At 36.5% G+C, this 17,022-nt stretch overlaps 1 protein-coding gene across 2 annotated transcripts in view; it reads right to left on the reverse strand.

The window, feature by feature from the left end:
• Nucleotides 1-7,920: 7,920 nt before the first annotated feature.
• Nucleotides 7,921-17,022, reverse strand: part of DYNC1H1 (dynein cytoplasmic 1 heavy chain 1) — a 63,773-nt gene continuing 54,671 nt past the window's right edge. For both annotated transcript variants that reach the window (XM_039364814.1, XM_039364813.1), the window contains exons 68-78: nucleotides 16,879-17,002; nucleotides 16,045-16,158; nucleotides 15,355-15,525; nucleotides 14,253-14,470; nucleotides 14,040-14,143; nucleotides 13,452-13,663; nucleotides 11,820-11,973; nucleotides 10,573-10,715; nucleotides 9,541-9,709; nucleotides 8,735-8,862; nucleotides 7,921-8,628 (exon numbers count right to left, since the gene is read on the reverse strand). In XM_039364814.1, coding sequence (XP_039220748.1) covers nucleotides 8,500-8,628; nucleotides 8,735-8,862; nucleotides 9,541-9,709; nucleotides 10,573-10,715; nucleotides 11,820-11,973; nucleotides 13,452-13,663; nucleotides 14,040-14,143; nucleotides 14,253-14,470; nucleotides 15,355-15,525; nucleotides 16,045-16,158; nucleotides 16,879-17,002 — 1,666 coding nt within the window. In that variant the 3' untranslated portion in view covers nucleotides 7,921-8,499. The remainder of the gene's footprint in view (nucleotides 8,629-8,734; nucleotides 8,863-9,540; nucleotides 9,710-10,572; nucleotides 10,716-11,819; nucleotides 11,974-13,451; nucleotides 13,664-14,039; nucleotides 14,144-14,252; nucleotides 14,471-15,354; nucleotides 15,526-16,044; nucleotides 16,159-16,878; nucleotides 17,003-17,022) is intronic.

The raw sequence follows: 17,022 nt of genomic DNA on the forward strand, positions 1-17,022 counted from the left end.
GGAAGGTAAGTGCTCAATGCCAGACTGCTTCTTTTAGTTGTATGTATGTATGTATGTATGTATGTATGTATGTATGTATGTATGTATGTATGTATGTATGTATGTATATCCAAAATCTGGGTTCTCCAGCTAAGGCTGGGAAAGAGCCCTCTGTGACTAAACTCTTTATTGAACAGTGGCTGTTCCTCTCCCTCCTCCCAAAATTTGGGGTCTGCTGGTTTCAGCTTGCTTAGACTAGCCCCAGGCAATGCCGAGGCCTCCAGCCCAGGAAGGCTGGATTAGGAGGGACCATGAGTTTTACATATGACTATTTTTGTTCTTGTAATATTTTAAAGGAGTTTAATCTTGGTCTAAAGATGGTTTTTTATGGGCTGATAATGAGATACAAGAAATACACAGCTGTTCTAATGTTAAGGCTGCAAAATCCATCATATGTTTATTATGTAGGAGACAGTCAATTCTTTTGAAACAGTATTTCTTTTGTCTGTTCTTCAAAAAATATGCTTGGGGCTAATTTAGGCTAATTTAATATCTAGCTACAATATTGGTTATAATAGTTATATGTTGTTGCTCTTTATAATTGTTTTTAATGTTGTATACTTTTTTACATGATAGGCAATATGTGAACATTTTAAGACAGACAAAAATATGAGCCACACTTTGTCTAGTAGATGAAGTTACGCTTGTGTATCTTATGCCTTATGGATGAGTAGATTGTTGTTTCAGGCTTTAAATAGTGGCCAGTAAGTACATCTGTATAATATGTATGTACAGTATATGCTATATACATACATATCTGTATGTAGACATGGGCTGCAGATATGCAGGCCATCAGTAGATGGCAGCAAATTCTTATTTCATAGCTTGGTTGCTCATCAGTTATAACTGGGACTACAGAATAATAAGAAGAAAACATTAACCATTAGATCAAGGAGCTTAGTTTTCTAACCATTTTTTTGTATTCTTTTTCAATAGTGTCATGTGATTTAGTGAATGCAGAGAAAAAATCTGCTGATATAGAACGACTAGCTTACAGATACACGGTAATGTCATTTTAAAATGCTGGATTTCAAAAACCCAGTTAAGAATTGATTTATCTCACCTGGATTATTCTTGGCTTTAAGTGAATTGGTAAAATGTCTACAGATCCATAAACCTGAGACTTGCATGAAGTAGCTGTCATGAGACCATCTACAAATGGCGAGGAGGGCAGGTGAAACCAGCCCTCTAAGGTATTTGTGCAGTATCAAGCTCTGATGCTATTTTTATAACATGCTGATGTTGTTCTGCCTCCAAGAATCAATAAACTCTTAGCCTTCAATGGCCAACTCAATGGCCTTCCTGGCTTATCAGTAGAATGATCTACAGAAAGTAGAGCTGAACCTAGTCAGTACACGGATGACAGACCTCTATGAACTCCAAAAACTGAGGGAAAAATCCACTTTATTCTTATGGCCAGGGAGACTATCTGGTCATGTTCACAAAGTCCTTAAGTATTAAGCTTGACTTGAATATCCTTAAAATATCCTTCCTAAAAGCTTAAGTTGAGCAACATGATACATGTTTGACTTTCCACCTTTTCTTTAGATGTGAATGGTGCGTCATTTATTTTTGAATAAATAAATGTGGATGTCCTCTCACCATTCTGTGAATCTAATTAGGGTAGTTGTAGGTGATGGTTTGATGTACCATATGACATTCCCCCCCCCTTGTGTGTTTTTGGTTCAGTGAACAAGGTTTAAGCAAATTTTAATGCATTTTGGGATCTCAGCAATGATTGAATGGCAGCAGACAGGAATTTCCAAATGGAACTTTCTTACCTATTGTTTAAATCTAGTTAAAATGATTATGTTAGGAGGTTGAATTGGGAACTTTAGAAATACCGTTATCACCTTTTGTAGTAAGAACTGTGATTAGGAAATGAGATTCGTGATTTTAAAGTAAATAAAATTTCCCATTTCCTTTTGCCTCTCCTTTTCACAGCAAAAGTGTTCTGTTGACTCCAGCACTGAATCTGAATCTGAATCTGATACTAATATAGAGGTAAGATGCTCAGTTGATAGAACGAATGGGCTGCCATGTACCACCCTGTGGGACTGAAAGGCTAGATATCTCCCATTCTGATTCCACCTAGTAATCATATTTTATTACATAACATCTCTGCAGTATGAAGATCAATGGGTGAAAAGTGTTTCCACCAATATGCTTTTTTTTTTTAATCAAGCTTAAAATCAACTATGGCTTTTCATACAGAATTGATTCAGTCCTTATTTATTTCATTTACATTATTATTTCCAGGCGCTTATTGTACAAGTGTAAAAGCTGTGCAAACTCTGCTTTCACATACCCTGATTATTTGGAGGAATGGGGTTAATTAAATGGCCATAATCTTGTCACACCCCTCCCACCCCTTTGCAAATTTAGCTAATGAACTCAAGCAGATGTTTGTAAGAAATTTAGAGGCAATAGTTCAATATGGTTGCTTTATTATAGTGTAGAATAAATTGAAATTATTAATATATTTTAAAATGTAGAACATTAATTATAAACAATTTGTAGAATTTACCATTTGTTCCATACCCCTTTCCTCTCCCAAAGAAGGCATTCTTCATACCAGGAATGTCCATTGTATGTGGCTAAATAGTTGATGCCAGTGCCAAGAGTGCAAAAAATGTTTCTCCTGGTTTTTTTTATGTGTAATGTATGAAGAACCAAGGTAGTGTATTTTATAGAAAAACGGAATGAACAACTGGTAATGAAAACTCCTTTGTACAAGAGCAGGTTTCTATCCCCTTTCACATGATAGGAGTGTTGAATATGTGAAGAGAACCATAGAAGCTGAATGAGGCACTGAAAAAATGTGCGAAAGACCAAGTGGGGGCTGAATGAATGCTGATGGATTACAAAATGAATAATCAATATTCAAGGTGTGGTTGGAGAGAGAATAAATGAATTTAAATTGCAAAACAAAATGTGGAAGAAGAGTGAATAGATTGAGAGGAAGAGAAAAAGAAAGTCTTGGTTAAATGGAGTTGCTGAGATCCTGAAAGAGGAGGAAGTTTAAAGAACATAAGGGAGTGTTACGAAATGGTGTGTGTTTCTGGGGGAAGCAAAATGAGGGAGTGAGTGTAAATTAGTTTTAGCTTTCTTCCCCCCCCCCTTTCTGCTGTTTTTTCCTTTTGCTTACTGTTTCTTGCTCTTTTCTTGCCATGTATATACCTTTGCTTATGCCCAAACAGAAGAGGGGTATATATGAATTTCTTTACTTGTGACTAATCAAAGAAGAGGACTGGATCAGCTGAGCTTAGAGTAACAAAACTTATCAGGGACACTTGTAGGATATGGTAAAAATAGAGATGGCTACATTTGAGGGACAAGAAAACAACAGAACAACAAAATAATAATAGAATAAAACAGAATTGGAAGGGACCTTGGAGGTCTTCTAGTCCAACCTCCTGCTCATGCAGGAGACTCTATACCATTGCAGGCAAATTGTTTTCCAATCTCTTTTAAAAATCTCCAGTGATGGAGCACCCTCAACTGCTGAAGGCAAGCCATTCCACTGATTAATTGTTCTAACTGTGAGGAAATTCTTATTTCTATGTTCTCTCCTTGATTAGTTTCCATCCATTGCTTCTTGTTCTGCCTTCAGGTGCTTTGGAGAACAGCTTGACTCCCTCTTCTTTGTGGCAACCCCTGAGATATTGGAACACTGCTATCATGTCCCCCCTCGTCCTTCTCTTCGTTAAACTAGACATACCCAATTCCAGCAACCTTTTTTGTATGCTTTAGCTTCCAGTCTCATAATATTTTTGTTGCTCTTCTCTGCACTCTTTCTAGATTCTCAACATCTTTTTTATTCTGTGGCAACCAAAACTGAATGCAATATTCCAAGTGTGGTCTTACCAAGACATTATAAAGTGGTATTAAAACTTCATGTGATCTTGATTCTATCCCTCTGTTAATACAGCACACTGCTGGCTCATATTTAAGCGATTGTCCACTAGCACTCCAAGATCCTTCTCATAGTTATTGCTATTGAGTCAGGCTCCCACACGCTGTCATGGCCACCATCTTCACTTTTTTGATGTACCCTGTGGACATCCCTGATGCTTATGCTGCAATAACATTATTTGCCTTTAAGGTGTCACAACAGGCTTTGCTGCCTTTGGTGCATAGTTGCTAACCCTGTAACCGTGTGAAAGTATTTTTCAAAATTAATGTTGTTTAGGCACGCAGTCTACGTTATTCTTGCCACGGACATGCATGGACTGCTTTAGTTTGGGCTGTACGAATATCTGAAAGTTCCTTGTCTAAAACAGCTTCTGTCTGTAAGCATGCTCACTGAAGGATCCCTGGACATCTTTTTTACATCGTGGTGACCAAAACTGGATGCAGTATTCCAAGATCACAAAAATACTTTTTTTTTGCCTCATAGTTTTCTGCTCCAATATCTACTTATTTCACTTGGAACCTTGGAATATTAAAAATAAAGCTAGTATTGAAAGTTGGCCACTTGACTGGAATCAGGAGAACATTTTAGATTTGGGATCAAAATGATAAAGATGAAATTAGCAATTATTCTTTATTCTGGTCTAAGCACAGAATATATGAGCTGTATGGCAAATAAACCAATCAGGAAGTCTTTTGTTAGTTATTTGTTGTTGTTAGTTGTGAAGTCGTGTCCGACCCATCGCGACCCCATGGACAACGTTCCTCCAGGCCTTCCTGTCCTCTACCATCTTCTGGAGTCCATTTAAGCTCATACCTACTGCTTCAGTGACTCCACCAGCCACCTCATTCTCTGTTGTCCCCTTCTTCTATTGCCTGTTAGTTATTAAGGCTTGCAAAATATTTCAAAGGGATGGCTTATTCAGACTAGCAAATTGTGAAGTGTTGCAATAGCTGTACTCAGGAGAAAACTTATTGCAAGACTTCTCCAATTATCTGTGCTGTGGCAGTACAGTTGCTTCATGTTAGTTATGGTCCCAGAAGTGCTGTCTCACTGTAGGAAGAACTTCTTTCAAATGCTTTACACAGTTTGATTGTTCTAATTCTCATTTTATCTAAATGAGTGGGCAAATGGAAAGCACAGTTGGTCACTTTCCCATTTAGCAACTGCTTCACTTAGTGATAGAGCTACTGGTCCAAATTATGGTTGCTAATCAAGGACTACCTGTAGGGGTGCTTCAAAATAAGACAGGATATACTAGGCCAGTTGCAAATTAGTTTAAAACTTTATCTTGGATAAACCAAAACATATCTAGCTGATAGAAACTATTATGGTTCCTCTGTTCCTCCATAAAAAGAGTTATGGAAGAATTGTGTATACATCCAGGAGTTATCATTGTTTCTTAGATGGAATTTTTTGAGTTGTAGTTCCAATCTGCCTGAACAGATGAGGTTGCACTACTCTCATATCAAACATCTAACACACATAAAGGAATGGTTATTTTTTTGGTATATTTTTCTTTTAATTGTAAGCTACCCAAAATCATTGGGAGTTTGATAGCTTACAAATGTTTATATAAGCCAGTGCTGGCCAGTTGGCCCACCTGCTGAATTACATTTTTTTGGAGTTCAAAGCCTCTAGCATTTAGTACATTCCATTGATGCAATTACTTCACAGGAAATTAAAATGCAATAAACGATTAATACACAATCCGATTCATAATCTGTTTCTTTGCTTTTAATAATGTACTTGTAGAAAGTCTGTCATTCTGATACTCAATTAGGAGTAAAACATCACTGTGACATTTAATGCCTTTGAACAGGGGGGTTCACTATAAACTAATTTAACCATTACTGTATTTGAGAAAAAGATTTTCTGAGGCATGACTGCATGCCTGATTTTTTGAATTACATTTTTATTACTGCAAACTGCCCATAATACTGCAGGGAAAAGAATATAATCTTAGGAAAGCGTGAGAAAAAATGAAACATGCTAAGACACTTTGGTGGTGAGAGAACATGCTTTGCTATTTCATCTGGTCCTGCATGGCGCTTCATATGAGACCAAAGACTTATGTAAGATAACATATTGTGCAGGTATGGGGCACTTTTTATTCTGTTTTCAGGAAGTAATTTTGGAACCGTGTTTAACCATGGTTTAGTATGTCTTGCAGTCACTATTCGAACTTGGCATAAAAGTAGCCTTTTTCATTTGGTGATAAAGGAGGAAAGGGTTTCTTGGGTCTTGCTTTTCATAGCACTGGGATCTGGGTTATATGCTTGTATCTTGCATGTAGAACTTAAAACATTCCTGCTATAAACAGAAAAAATTCAATACCATTTGTTGCTTTAGTTTGTGGACCCTTATGATGGAGACGACGAAGAACTCTCAAGCAACTCAGACTGTGATTTGGATTTCGATGACTCAGCAGTGGTTTTTCTTAGTGATCCCATCAGAGAGATACAGGCAAGAAAAGACCATCCTCCAGAAAAACAGGTGATCCTTTCCTCATCACCATCCAAAATAATTATCGCAAATAAAGCATCTGAACCGCTTCAGACTACAGAATTAGAACCACCCTGGTTTGCAACACCAAATTCTGAAATGTCAACTTCTGATGATACATTGCAGCCCATGTTGATTGACTGCGACTACAAATTATGTGAAGATCAAAATACCAACAAAAAGCAAAGGCGACCTGCTCTAGAATCTGGAGAAAAATTAAGAAAGAGGTTGCGGGTGATTTGATATGTCAATGATTCCATTAGTGTAAGTGAATGTGAATTTGTCTAGGGATGAACAGGTACTTTATGCTGCTGAATATGTCCACTGCAAAGGGCCCATTGGTGGCACAAATAAATAAAGTAGAAACTGAAATGTTCAAGTATTTTTTATTTAATAAAATTGCGTGTAACCCATCTCTTGTTTTTTAATCTTGAAGTAATTCACTCTTTCGAAAGAATGCTTTCCAATCAGGTCAATATAAGAAATATTTCTGTCTTTTATCTCATTCATATTTGGAGGCTGAGGAAGAGGAACCTTTACATTACTGTGAATAAATCACGGGGAACCTGACTCTTTGTGTGCTCTTCCTTCTTGATGCAAATCAAACATATGCAGATTACTGTGAGTAAAGAAGGTGTTTGACAAATTCATCTCTCAGTCACAGAAGTCGTAGGTAAGAGATGAAAGATGGTTGAACAAAAAGGTTAGCTAGCTACACCAAGTTCAACAGGCATTAAAAAGTTGTAAATTGCAGCCAACTAATCTTCCATTAAATATAAAAAACCCCATTTAATATAGTAATAGTCTGCGAATGGAGGATTTGAGTTCTCCATCTCTGGAGGGTTTTAGAAACAGGCTGACCAGACACCTGGCCAGGTAGTGTTTCTATACAAAGTGCTCCAAATACTAAGAGTCCCTGTGGATTTTACTCTACTAGTTGCTGACTATAAAGGGCAGTGCTCATCTTCATTTCAAGGCCATTGAGCCAGTGCTGTCCAAAGACATTTCTATGGTCATGTGGCCAGCATGATGCCACAAAGTGCTGTTACCTTCCCATCAAAGTGGTATCTATTTATCTACTCACATTTGCATACTTTTGAACTGCTAGGTTGGCAGGCGCTGGGGCGAGAATGGGAGCTCACCCAGCCACATAGTGCTTGGGTCTTAAACCTGGGCTGCTGGCTGGTGAGCCCAGGGTCTTAACCGCTGAGCCACCGCACTGTTCCCCAAATACTACACCACTGCTTATTTGGTCTTGCTGCTTAAGCTAGGTATGAAAAATCAGAGAAAGCAGCAACTATCCTAAAGTTGATATACATTCTTTGTATGGCATCTATAATGAGTGGGACCCACATAAACAACAGAATGGATATGTGATCATAAGAGAAAAGCAAATAGTAGGCAAGAAACAGATTGAAAAGAAGCTCCTTGCAACGTAATGGATAATACATAAATCCATTGAGCCGTTTTTATTCAAAAGCAGCTTTTATTATAAGCAATTTGTTTCCAAGTACCCCCAGAATCAAGTACAACTTGAATAATGTAACCTGTAACATAATGCTGGCTTTTATTGGAAGAGAAAAATCAAGATTAGATGGACCAATGGAGAAAGTTAAGTTCTAAATCCTACATTTGCCCTATTACTCCTAGCTTTTGCTACACATTACATGGATATAAAACTCCTAACTGGGGGAGTATCAGCAACAAACAGCAACGAATGAATGAATAGCTTAAATTAATGAAGTTTAATACATAGAATCTAAAAGATGTGCAGGATTTTTTTTTCCTCTGAAGCTCAATCTGGGTGTAGGCAAGAAACAGAACCGAGAAAAAGGTTCCGTTATGTGATTTCTTCCTTCCCGGATAGTATATGAAATCAACCCAGGTTTGAATGCCTTCTTGCACTAATACGTTACAGAATGTCATTAATTACTATTATCTTAGCTCTTCATTTACAATAGATCTGTTCAAAAAAGTATAAACTAGAAATTATGTTGTAAAGTTGCATTTAATTATTAATTCAACATTAATATAGGACCATTTTACTCAGTGCACAGGACAGCTACACCACGCTCATAGAAGCTACGAGGATCTTCCTTGGTAGCAATTTCAAAGTCAACAGTGAAGATCAGATCAGCCCGAGTAAAGTTCAGATAAACGGGCAGGGTCACCTGTAAAATAAGTTCAGAAGTTGTTTAGGAGAATGGAAATACACACAGAGATTAAAAACAGCATGCCTAGCTGAAAAGCGTTGAGTGAAAAAGCCCCTTTTCTTACCACATTAGACTTTTTATCAGCATTTGTCTGTTTAATCCAGCGAAGTTGAGTTATGGGCAGTACAGTTGAAATAGCATTGGAAAGTGAGAGCTTGTTGTTATTACAAGTGGCTCCTTGAAGCTTCAGTCCTATAAAGGAAGTAGGAGAATGCTATTTGAAAGAGCACTAAAGTACATTAAAACTCTGCAATGTTCAAATTCACCATTTCATCTATGAGAGCGGTGTAATCAGTTTAGCCACGGCAGCATATTCTCCAAGTTACAGATTAAATATCCTCTGCCAGGTTTCTCTTTTCCAGTGTTGTGCCAAGTTTCTTCTTGAAGCTGTCAATATATATTTTAGTAAATTGTGATATTTTAACATTTTGCTTTCCGAAATTATATCTAATAATTTGGTGTAATTTGATGGTTAGCAGCTATTTTTTCTTTATTTATTTGGATCCCACCTTTATTACTTTTACAAATAACTTAACACACCTCCTTCCTCCATTTGTACCCCAAAACAACTCTGTAACTAGTATGGGCCAGAGTGACTGGCCCAAAGTCACCCAGCTGGCTTTCGTGGCTAAGGCGGGACTAGAACTCACAAGCTCCCCCTTTTAGCCTGGTGCCTTAGTTTAGAAGCTTCCTGAGCAAGTGATCCAAAGAGAAAATGATTTCTTAGCAGCCACTTAGGAATGAGGCAGTTTTCCTCTTTCAATATTCCTTGAAATCAGTCTCCAACATAAGGCACATACAGCTTAATAAGAGAAAGTTTCTCCTAACTGAAGAAACAAACAAATGAGCAAAAAGCCGGGGGCAACTAACCAGTTACTCCAAAACTGCAAGCATCCAATACTGCATTCTGAGTGGTGGTAACATTGACTTCCAGGCAGAGTTCTTCCAGGGACCAGCTGTTAGCTTGAGCTACATATTGCCTTGTAGCGGTAATGTAGGCCTCGGGTACAAACAGGCCTCCCAGGCAGACATGGATGTTCTATGGAACAAATGTGTAACTAAGTTAACGTGATGGATGTTGCATGAAACCAATACTGACAGACAATTTTAAGGAGAATCTGAAATTTTCTCACATTTTTATACACCCCAATTTCCTTCTTTGGTTTAATTTTTCTAGAGCACTTGCTGAATTTTATTATCCCCTGCATAGGAAACTTAGGCCAGAATCAAGATTTACTGGGATTTTTTAAATGTTTCATTAACTAACTAGTTAGCCTTCTCTGCCATTGCCCCCCATCCTATGGAACATCTTCCCCCAGAGATGAGGTGCCAACTCAAAGAGAAGCATGCAATCCTGGGGGTGCTTAGTGCCCTGAAGACACTCCTGCCACCTTTAGATTCTTTTTTCTTAGCTCCCAGGCTACTGAATTTGCTATATATTGTAAGGTTACATAGTTTTTATACTTTTATCTATAAACCACTCAGAGTTACTTATTGAGATGAGTGATATCTAAATTTGATAATATAAACGTTTTAAGTTTAAGCAACACAATTTGTAAAACATAGTGTTTTGACAATGTGATCAGAACTGTTTTAGGATTGAAATAAATAAAGTGGTCTTGGATGCATTTTGCTTAAGTTCAATTGCTTGCCCTGTTCCTCCAGGTTACATGCATTTCAATATCTGAAGCCAGAATCGGGAGATCGGTTGTCATAGTTTTTTACAGTAGCACATTTTAAAGGCTTCTTAAATTTTTATTTTCTGTCTTTCACTCAAGCTTTCTACCAAGGACTAAATATATCCATTCCAATAGTAAAACTACATCCAAAAGAAATGCTACTTCTTTGTAGCATTTTGGGATGAACACTACTGCACTTAACAGAAAATCAATTCTAATCTACCTTTAGTTCCTTTGCACCACCTGAAGCCGCGGCCTGGGAGATATTCTGCAGCTGTTTAATTCGTTCACTGAAATCAGACACCCATTGTATGACTGTCATGCCAGCAGGCACTGTATAGTGAGACCAGCTATGAGGCAATATACCTAAAAGAAAATATATAGTGTGGTTCTAACGTTTTGTAAACAGAAAGACCAGAATTTCAAATTCAGAGGCAACCACCCTACAACTTGTATTTAAGCTCCAGTAAAAAGGACATACACACTGAAAATATGAAATATTTGATGGCCTGGTCTGAGTTATTGTTACATTTACATCCTTCTTTAAGGATAGGAATAGGAAACTTTTTTTCCTTATCTCAGAATACAGCCCCTCTTTCAATTTAACTTTAAAACTACAGTTTGATCCAACTGAAACTCTAGTAAGTACTGATATTGTTTGTAGGGGGAATTGTTAATGGTGCAGGAAATACTGAATTACAGAAATAATTTTGACCAAAGAGGAGATCACTTTATGGGATAATTCTGTTGTAAAAACATTTACTAAAAATCAGAACAATGGACTCAATGCCATTGCTGTTTTTACAATGTTCCAATCATTAGACATCTTAGAATAATTAACAGGGCATATAAACCAGTTGTATTATAAGCTTGTGGAATGTGGTATTATTTACATAACCTTTGAATAATGAACACTTGTAAAATCAAAGTTGTTTTCAAAATGTGAAACTAATTTCTTTGAAGGAAGGTGGTTACAAATGTTACGCTGTAAGCAATTATCTGCTTGGACTTGTTCTATTATTGCCGCATTTTTGGCTGAAAGTCATTGGATTATTAGCATATTAAGAATGCATACATTCTCAACTATATCCCTGTATTTGGAAGCTAACAAAATTTGGGCTAAGGCTAAAAACCATTACTATGCAAGATGGAAAGGATGAATATACACTGTATTGCCACCATGTTATTTGTAAAGATGTAATAAAATGAAATGTTGATAAAGGAATAAGGAAGAGTTTTGAATAATTTGGTACCCTTTGTTGAAGTTGTATGTATAATTTTAAGGCCTTTTTATCCTTTCTTTTAAAAATGTTATATCATATATAAAGATCATCTTGTTGATTAGTTTCATAACTTAAGAAAACCCCAAAATTGGGTTAATTTACTCCTCAGTGCAAAACAAGCTTTAATAGATCTTTCATAACTAGCAGGACTTTAATTTTTTAATGTAATAAATTTGGAAAAGCCTACCTTTTACCAATTCATTAATAAGCATCCGAAGATAATTTGTCTGTTTCTTCTTTCCTTCACACACATGAACTACATCTGCAAGATCTTGGCGAACATCCTGAAGGAGTTTTGCTCCCATTTTCACTTCTCTTTCAAAGAATCTGAATAATGGATCCTTGGTTTCATGAAGAAAAATAAGGTTTTTATAATTTTTATAAATATCTTATATTATCTTATTCTACGGCAGCAAAGAGAGTTAGAAGTCAATACCTTTCTTTCTTTTTTTCCCTTTGCCCCACATTTTTATTTTTCCTTTTTCCTTCTTATTTTCCTACTATTTTCTTTTGTATTTTATATTATAAACTGATAAATAAAAATAAGCAATTTTTGTTAAACATTTTATATTTTAAAATAGTATCTGTATCTGATTATATGATAGTTTTTGTAAACCAGTGTCTATAAGTGTGATGTATAAAATAATTTTTTGGTCGTTTTTAAGCATTTTTATTTTCATGGACTGTGGTTTAATTTTTTTTATTAAAAAAATATCACTACAATATCACTCATATTTTAATAAAGAATATTCTCAAAGTGAATATAAAGATAAAACCAGAAATGGGTTTAATGGAAAAAGACTTGGGAAAAAAATGGTAAGTTCGATGTTATATATGTTGATGGCAGCAAGATTACGAAAAAAAAAAAAAAGGAAGGGCACTGATTCCTACAATGGAGGAATGGTGGCAAAAGTTGATGGAATTAGAAAGACGGCCAAATTGACTGCTTTGATCAAAGAAAAATACAATTACTTTTGCTTCTACTTGGAAACCGCTTCTGGACTTTGTGCTTGAGGTAAAAAAAAATGAAGCTTTGATTTTGAGTTTTACCGATTAATAGATTTGTTGTTATAGAAATGGCTAGTTTATATTATTATGTAAAAGTAAAAAGTTGAGCTTTGATGCTATTATCTTATTGTACCGCAGCGAAGGGAGTTAGAAGTCAATACCTTTTCTTTCTTTTCCCCCCCTTTGCTCTACACTTTTATTTTCCCTTTTTCCTCCCTTATTTTCCTACTATTTTCTTTTCTATTTTATATTATAAACTAATAAATAAAAATACTTCCTATTTTTTATTGTTGTGTAGTTTAGATTTTTTCTTTTAACATAATTTGAAAAGATGATTTTATATTATTGTGAGAAGCCTGGCAAATGTAAGGAGTATGTAACTGTTTCTTAAATGTAAGACTGTTTTGGAGGATAATTTTAACAGTTCCATTTTTTTTAAAAAAGTGGCACTATTATCTCTGACTCCTTTGCTTTCTTGTAGTGTAGAAGAGGGTATCTGTAAATAAATAACTCCTGGTATTTGCTTAAAGAGGTGGGAATGTGCAAATTAGAGTTAAAGCCTTCCTGTATGGAGAATCGCCCTGCGTGTACTGTATATTGCTTCTGGTTCTTTTGGAGTACAGATTTGCAAAAAAAAAAAAAAAAAAAAAAATGTTCTGAAAGGCTTAAGTTTGAAATAGTCCACTTCATGCTCAAAAAAGCCATTTTGTCTTCCAAATGGTATGCCTTACGAAGTTCTATTCTCAAAATGAAACTTCTGTACAATCCTCCAAAGAATAATATTGCAATAAAATAAATAATGGACTCTTACCTTAATGTTGTCCACAGTTCGTTTTAGATGATTCAGAGTTTGTGGGATGAGATGGAGCCAGTTGGAAGCCGTAGTGTGCAGCGTTCGCATCCAGGAAGGGCGACCATCTGATGTAGAATCTGTTTGTGCTTTCTTCTCTGTCTCTGCATAGGCTAAATCATCTTCATCCTCCAACATCTGCATTTTCAGCATTTTACTGATCATATCAATGCCTGAGAGGAAGAAGACAAAGTGCTATGGCCATGCATTTTGCTTTAATTAATGCATAATTCAGTTTTTGCAAAACTCTTCAGATGTTTTACTGTATACTGTTTGTATTTGGCCATGCATTTTTAATGAGATTTGCAGAGTTACACTTAACAGGTTGAGTATGCTATATCTTGGTTTTCAGAATTTATTCAGTTTGACTACCCATTTTATGTCTAATTTTTCAGCATACATACCTCACTGATGAGGCTTACAAAACACCACTATAAGTGATTGTTTAAAAAAATACCAGGATGCTTCTTATTCAGTTATTCCAATATGCAGAAAATTGTTTTATACATGAAAGCCTTATCATTTATAAAGACGAAGCAAGATGTTTACCTTGTGTGGTGAGAAGAACTTTCTCAGCATTATTTGGTAATCCAAGCCAGGAGGGAGTTTGCGTATCTGGCAGCAATTCAACCCACTGTACAAATTCTTCACGTCTGTCAAATCAACAATTCCAGATAGTGACCAAGATATTCATAACTACATGGAATATATGAGATAACTCAGTTTAACTCATGCTTAGTTTTAGAAAGAAAATGTTAATACCGGATTCCATCTGGCATCTGAATATCTTTATGCCCATCAACTTTGGAAGTCAATTTGAATTCACTGTCAAAGCTTAGTGTGGTGAAGAGTCGCTCCAGGAAAGTATTCAATAACCGTTGGTCAAATTCGTTATCAATGCGGCCGCCATAAATTGACTGAGCCATCAGTGTCTTCAGGGCAGACCATGGAATCTTGTCAGGCGAGATGTTCTGACGACCCTGACATTGGAGACATCTTTGTGATAAAAGGATCAGCTAACACATGATAAAGCCTACATGGAAGATGTTATTAACAAGAGCTAGTTTAATAAAATAATGCTGACCCTTCACTAGGAGATTTTGTCTCCTGAAATAAGGGATGCTCAGCATCTGGAGTACATAGCCTGGTTACAGTAATTAAGTGTTTTTACTGGTTTGCTGTTATTTTGCTTGATCCTTAAGTACCTTATTGCCAAAGTGGGTGGCCTATATATGAATTATGTAAGCCAGGAGTGTCAAACTCAATTTCACTGAGGGCCGCATAAGCATTGCAATTGCCTTGGTGGGCCTGGGTGGGTGTGGCCAGAGTGGGCGCAGCCTACTGGGTGGGCGTGGATGGAGTGGGTGTGGCTACTGGGTGGGCGTGGCCAGTTATACATCATTCGCGTCAAGGATGCCTATGGGGGCCTGGGCAGGAATGGGACAGATCTGAGGGTCTCTGGCAGAAGGGGGTGGGACTGGGGCAAGTGCCAAGGCATGGTCCACCGGGGCAAGATGGCCACCACAAAATTGTACATTGGCTCCTGGCTGGCCTGGGCCAGAGCCAAGGCAGCAGGTGCCATTCCCTCACTGTTTCCAGGATGGCTTCGTGGGCCACATGAAACCACTTCGCGGGCTGCATCCGGCCCCGGGGCCTTGTGTTTGACATGTCTGATGTAAGCAAAAGCCCTTGACTATCCGTTTCAATCAAATCCAATGGATATGGGTGATGTTAAGTCCAATATAGGAATGATATATACTTCCTTCTGATGCTTGAACAAAAGGTAAAGTATAATCAAAACTGTTCATGTCATTCGACTATCGTACAATTATTAGATTTGTCCTTTTTTAAGGAATTCACTTACCTTTGCTGTATCATCTAGCCATGTATCTATAGTATCACAAGCAGATCTTAAATCCGATTCTCCAAATTCGTATTTTTTTGACCATCCAAGAGGAGCATATCGCAGACGTTCTTGAATAATAGCATGGAACCATGCAAGAAGGAAATAGAGACGTGCACGCTCATTTGGTGACTAGAGAGGAGAAAACCCAATGTGTTATTATTTGGGGTTCAATGGAAAAAAAGAGCAATTTATTTAATAGAATACAGTAAGACTTTGCTTGAGATTGAGTATATCTTCTAATTCTGCATCATTTATTTCAGATGAAAGAATCAATCCTTTTCCTTATTTGCTGTATTTTATTTTAAGGTACTTGATGTATAAATCCATTCAGATGAAGAAAGGGCTTTTAGAAGAGGATATAATACAAAAGTCAAAGCATGTTTTTATTTATCTTCTAAACAAGTGGTATTTATTTTACTTTTGTTATTTCTCCAAGCTTAAAAGTCTGATCTTTACAGGTTTAGAATATAAAATGGCTGGGATATCTGTATCTGTATCTATGAACCAAATGGAAATTGTTGCAACAATTTCAGCAACAACTACTCTGAATAAAGTTCAGAATAAAGCTTCTTAATGGGATTCATTCACTAATTCTTTTTAGTAAAACCATATTTATTGAAATTTCCAGTAATTAGTTTAAAAACTTACCTTGCACATTCTAGACACAGGAATGCTGCTAAAGGTTCTCAGCATGTTGGCCTTTACACCAGGTGGCGGTTCAAATACAAAAATTCTTCCAGCACGTAACAAGTTTACTGGCACCTGAGTACAAAATACATTATCCAAATGTACAGTGAGAAATGTATTAATCAAATTTATATAGTCGCCAATCTCATGGGTAATGATTATGGAGCACTTGCATTAATCCCTTATTTGGGGAAATGCTGTTTGTCCCCCAAACTTGTATTGTTAGAGAGAAACTAAAATGATTCAGCTGTGCTGAACTTTTAATTTATCATGTTAGCATGAAGTAACTTTTCAATTACAACTAACATAAATAACAATCACCAGAACAGAACAGAATGGAATGGAATACTTTATTGGCCAAGTGTGATTGGACAAACAAGGAATTTGTCTCTGGTGCAAAAGTTTTCACTGTACATACAAACAACAAAGTAATATAATCACAAGATCCCAACAGGAGAAGGTAGTATAAAAGATGAGAAGGATAATAGCAATATAGCCATGCTATATGCGTAAATATCCTTAGACATAAATCTTGATAGGACATCAAGATCTAATATAGAATTGACAACAAAAACGTTTGAAGAAGTGAATGCAGTACTCTGGGGTTGGTTCCATATTAAATTCACTTTTGACATTTTTGAGCATACAAAGAAGTACTAATTTCTCTTGTTTAATAGAGAGAAAATGAATTATGCACAACAGGACAGAAACCTCACAGAATGAGGATAAACCTCTTTTTCACAACAGCAGAATTTTGAAAGAAATGTAATGGTTATTTTTTTGTACTCTGCTTACTTTTGGATTAATCTCCATTGTAAGGAACAATCTAAAGCATGCATGGGGCTGAAGGGAATGCAGCTTCTTTTCCAGTTGCATCAGCCATCCAGGTGCCAAGTGGACATTCTTCAACATGACCCACCTGAAATATATATTTAAAAA

This window comes from Crotalus tigris, unplaced genomic scaffold (assembly GCF_016545835.1).
Source record: "Crotalus tigris isolate CLP2741 ecotype Arizona unplaced genomic scaffold, ASM1654583v1 scf7180000019856.1557650, whole genome shotgun sequence".
NCBI lineage: Eukaryota > Metazoa > Chordata > Lepidosauria > Squamata > Viperidae > Crotalus > Crotalus tigris.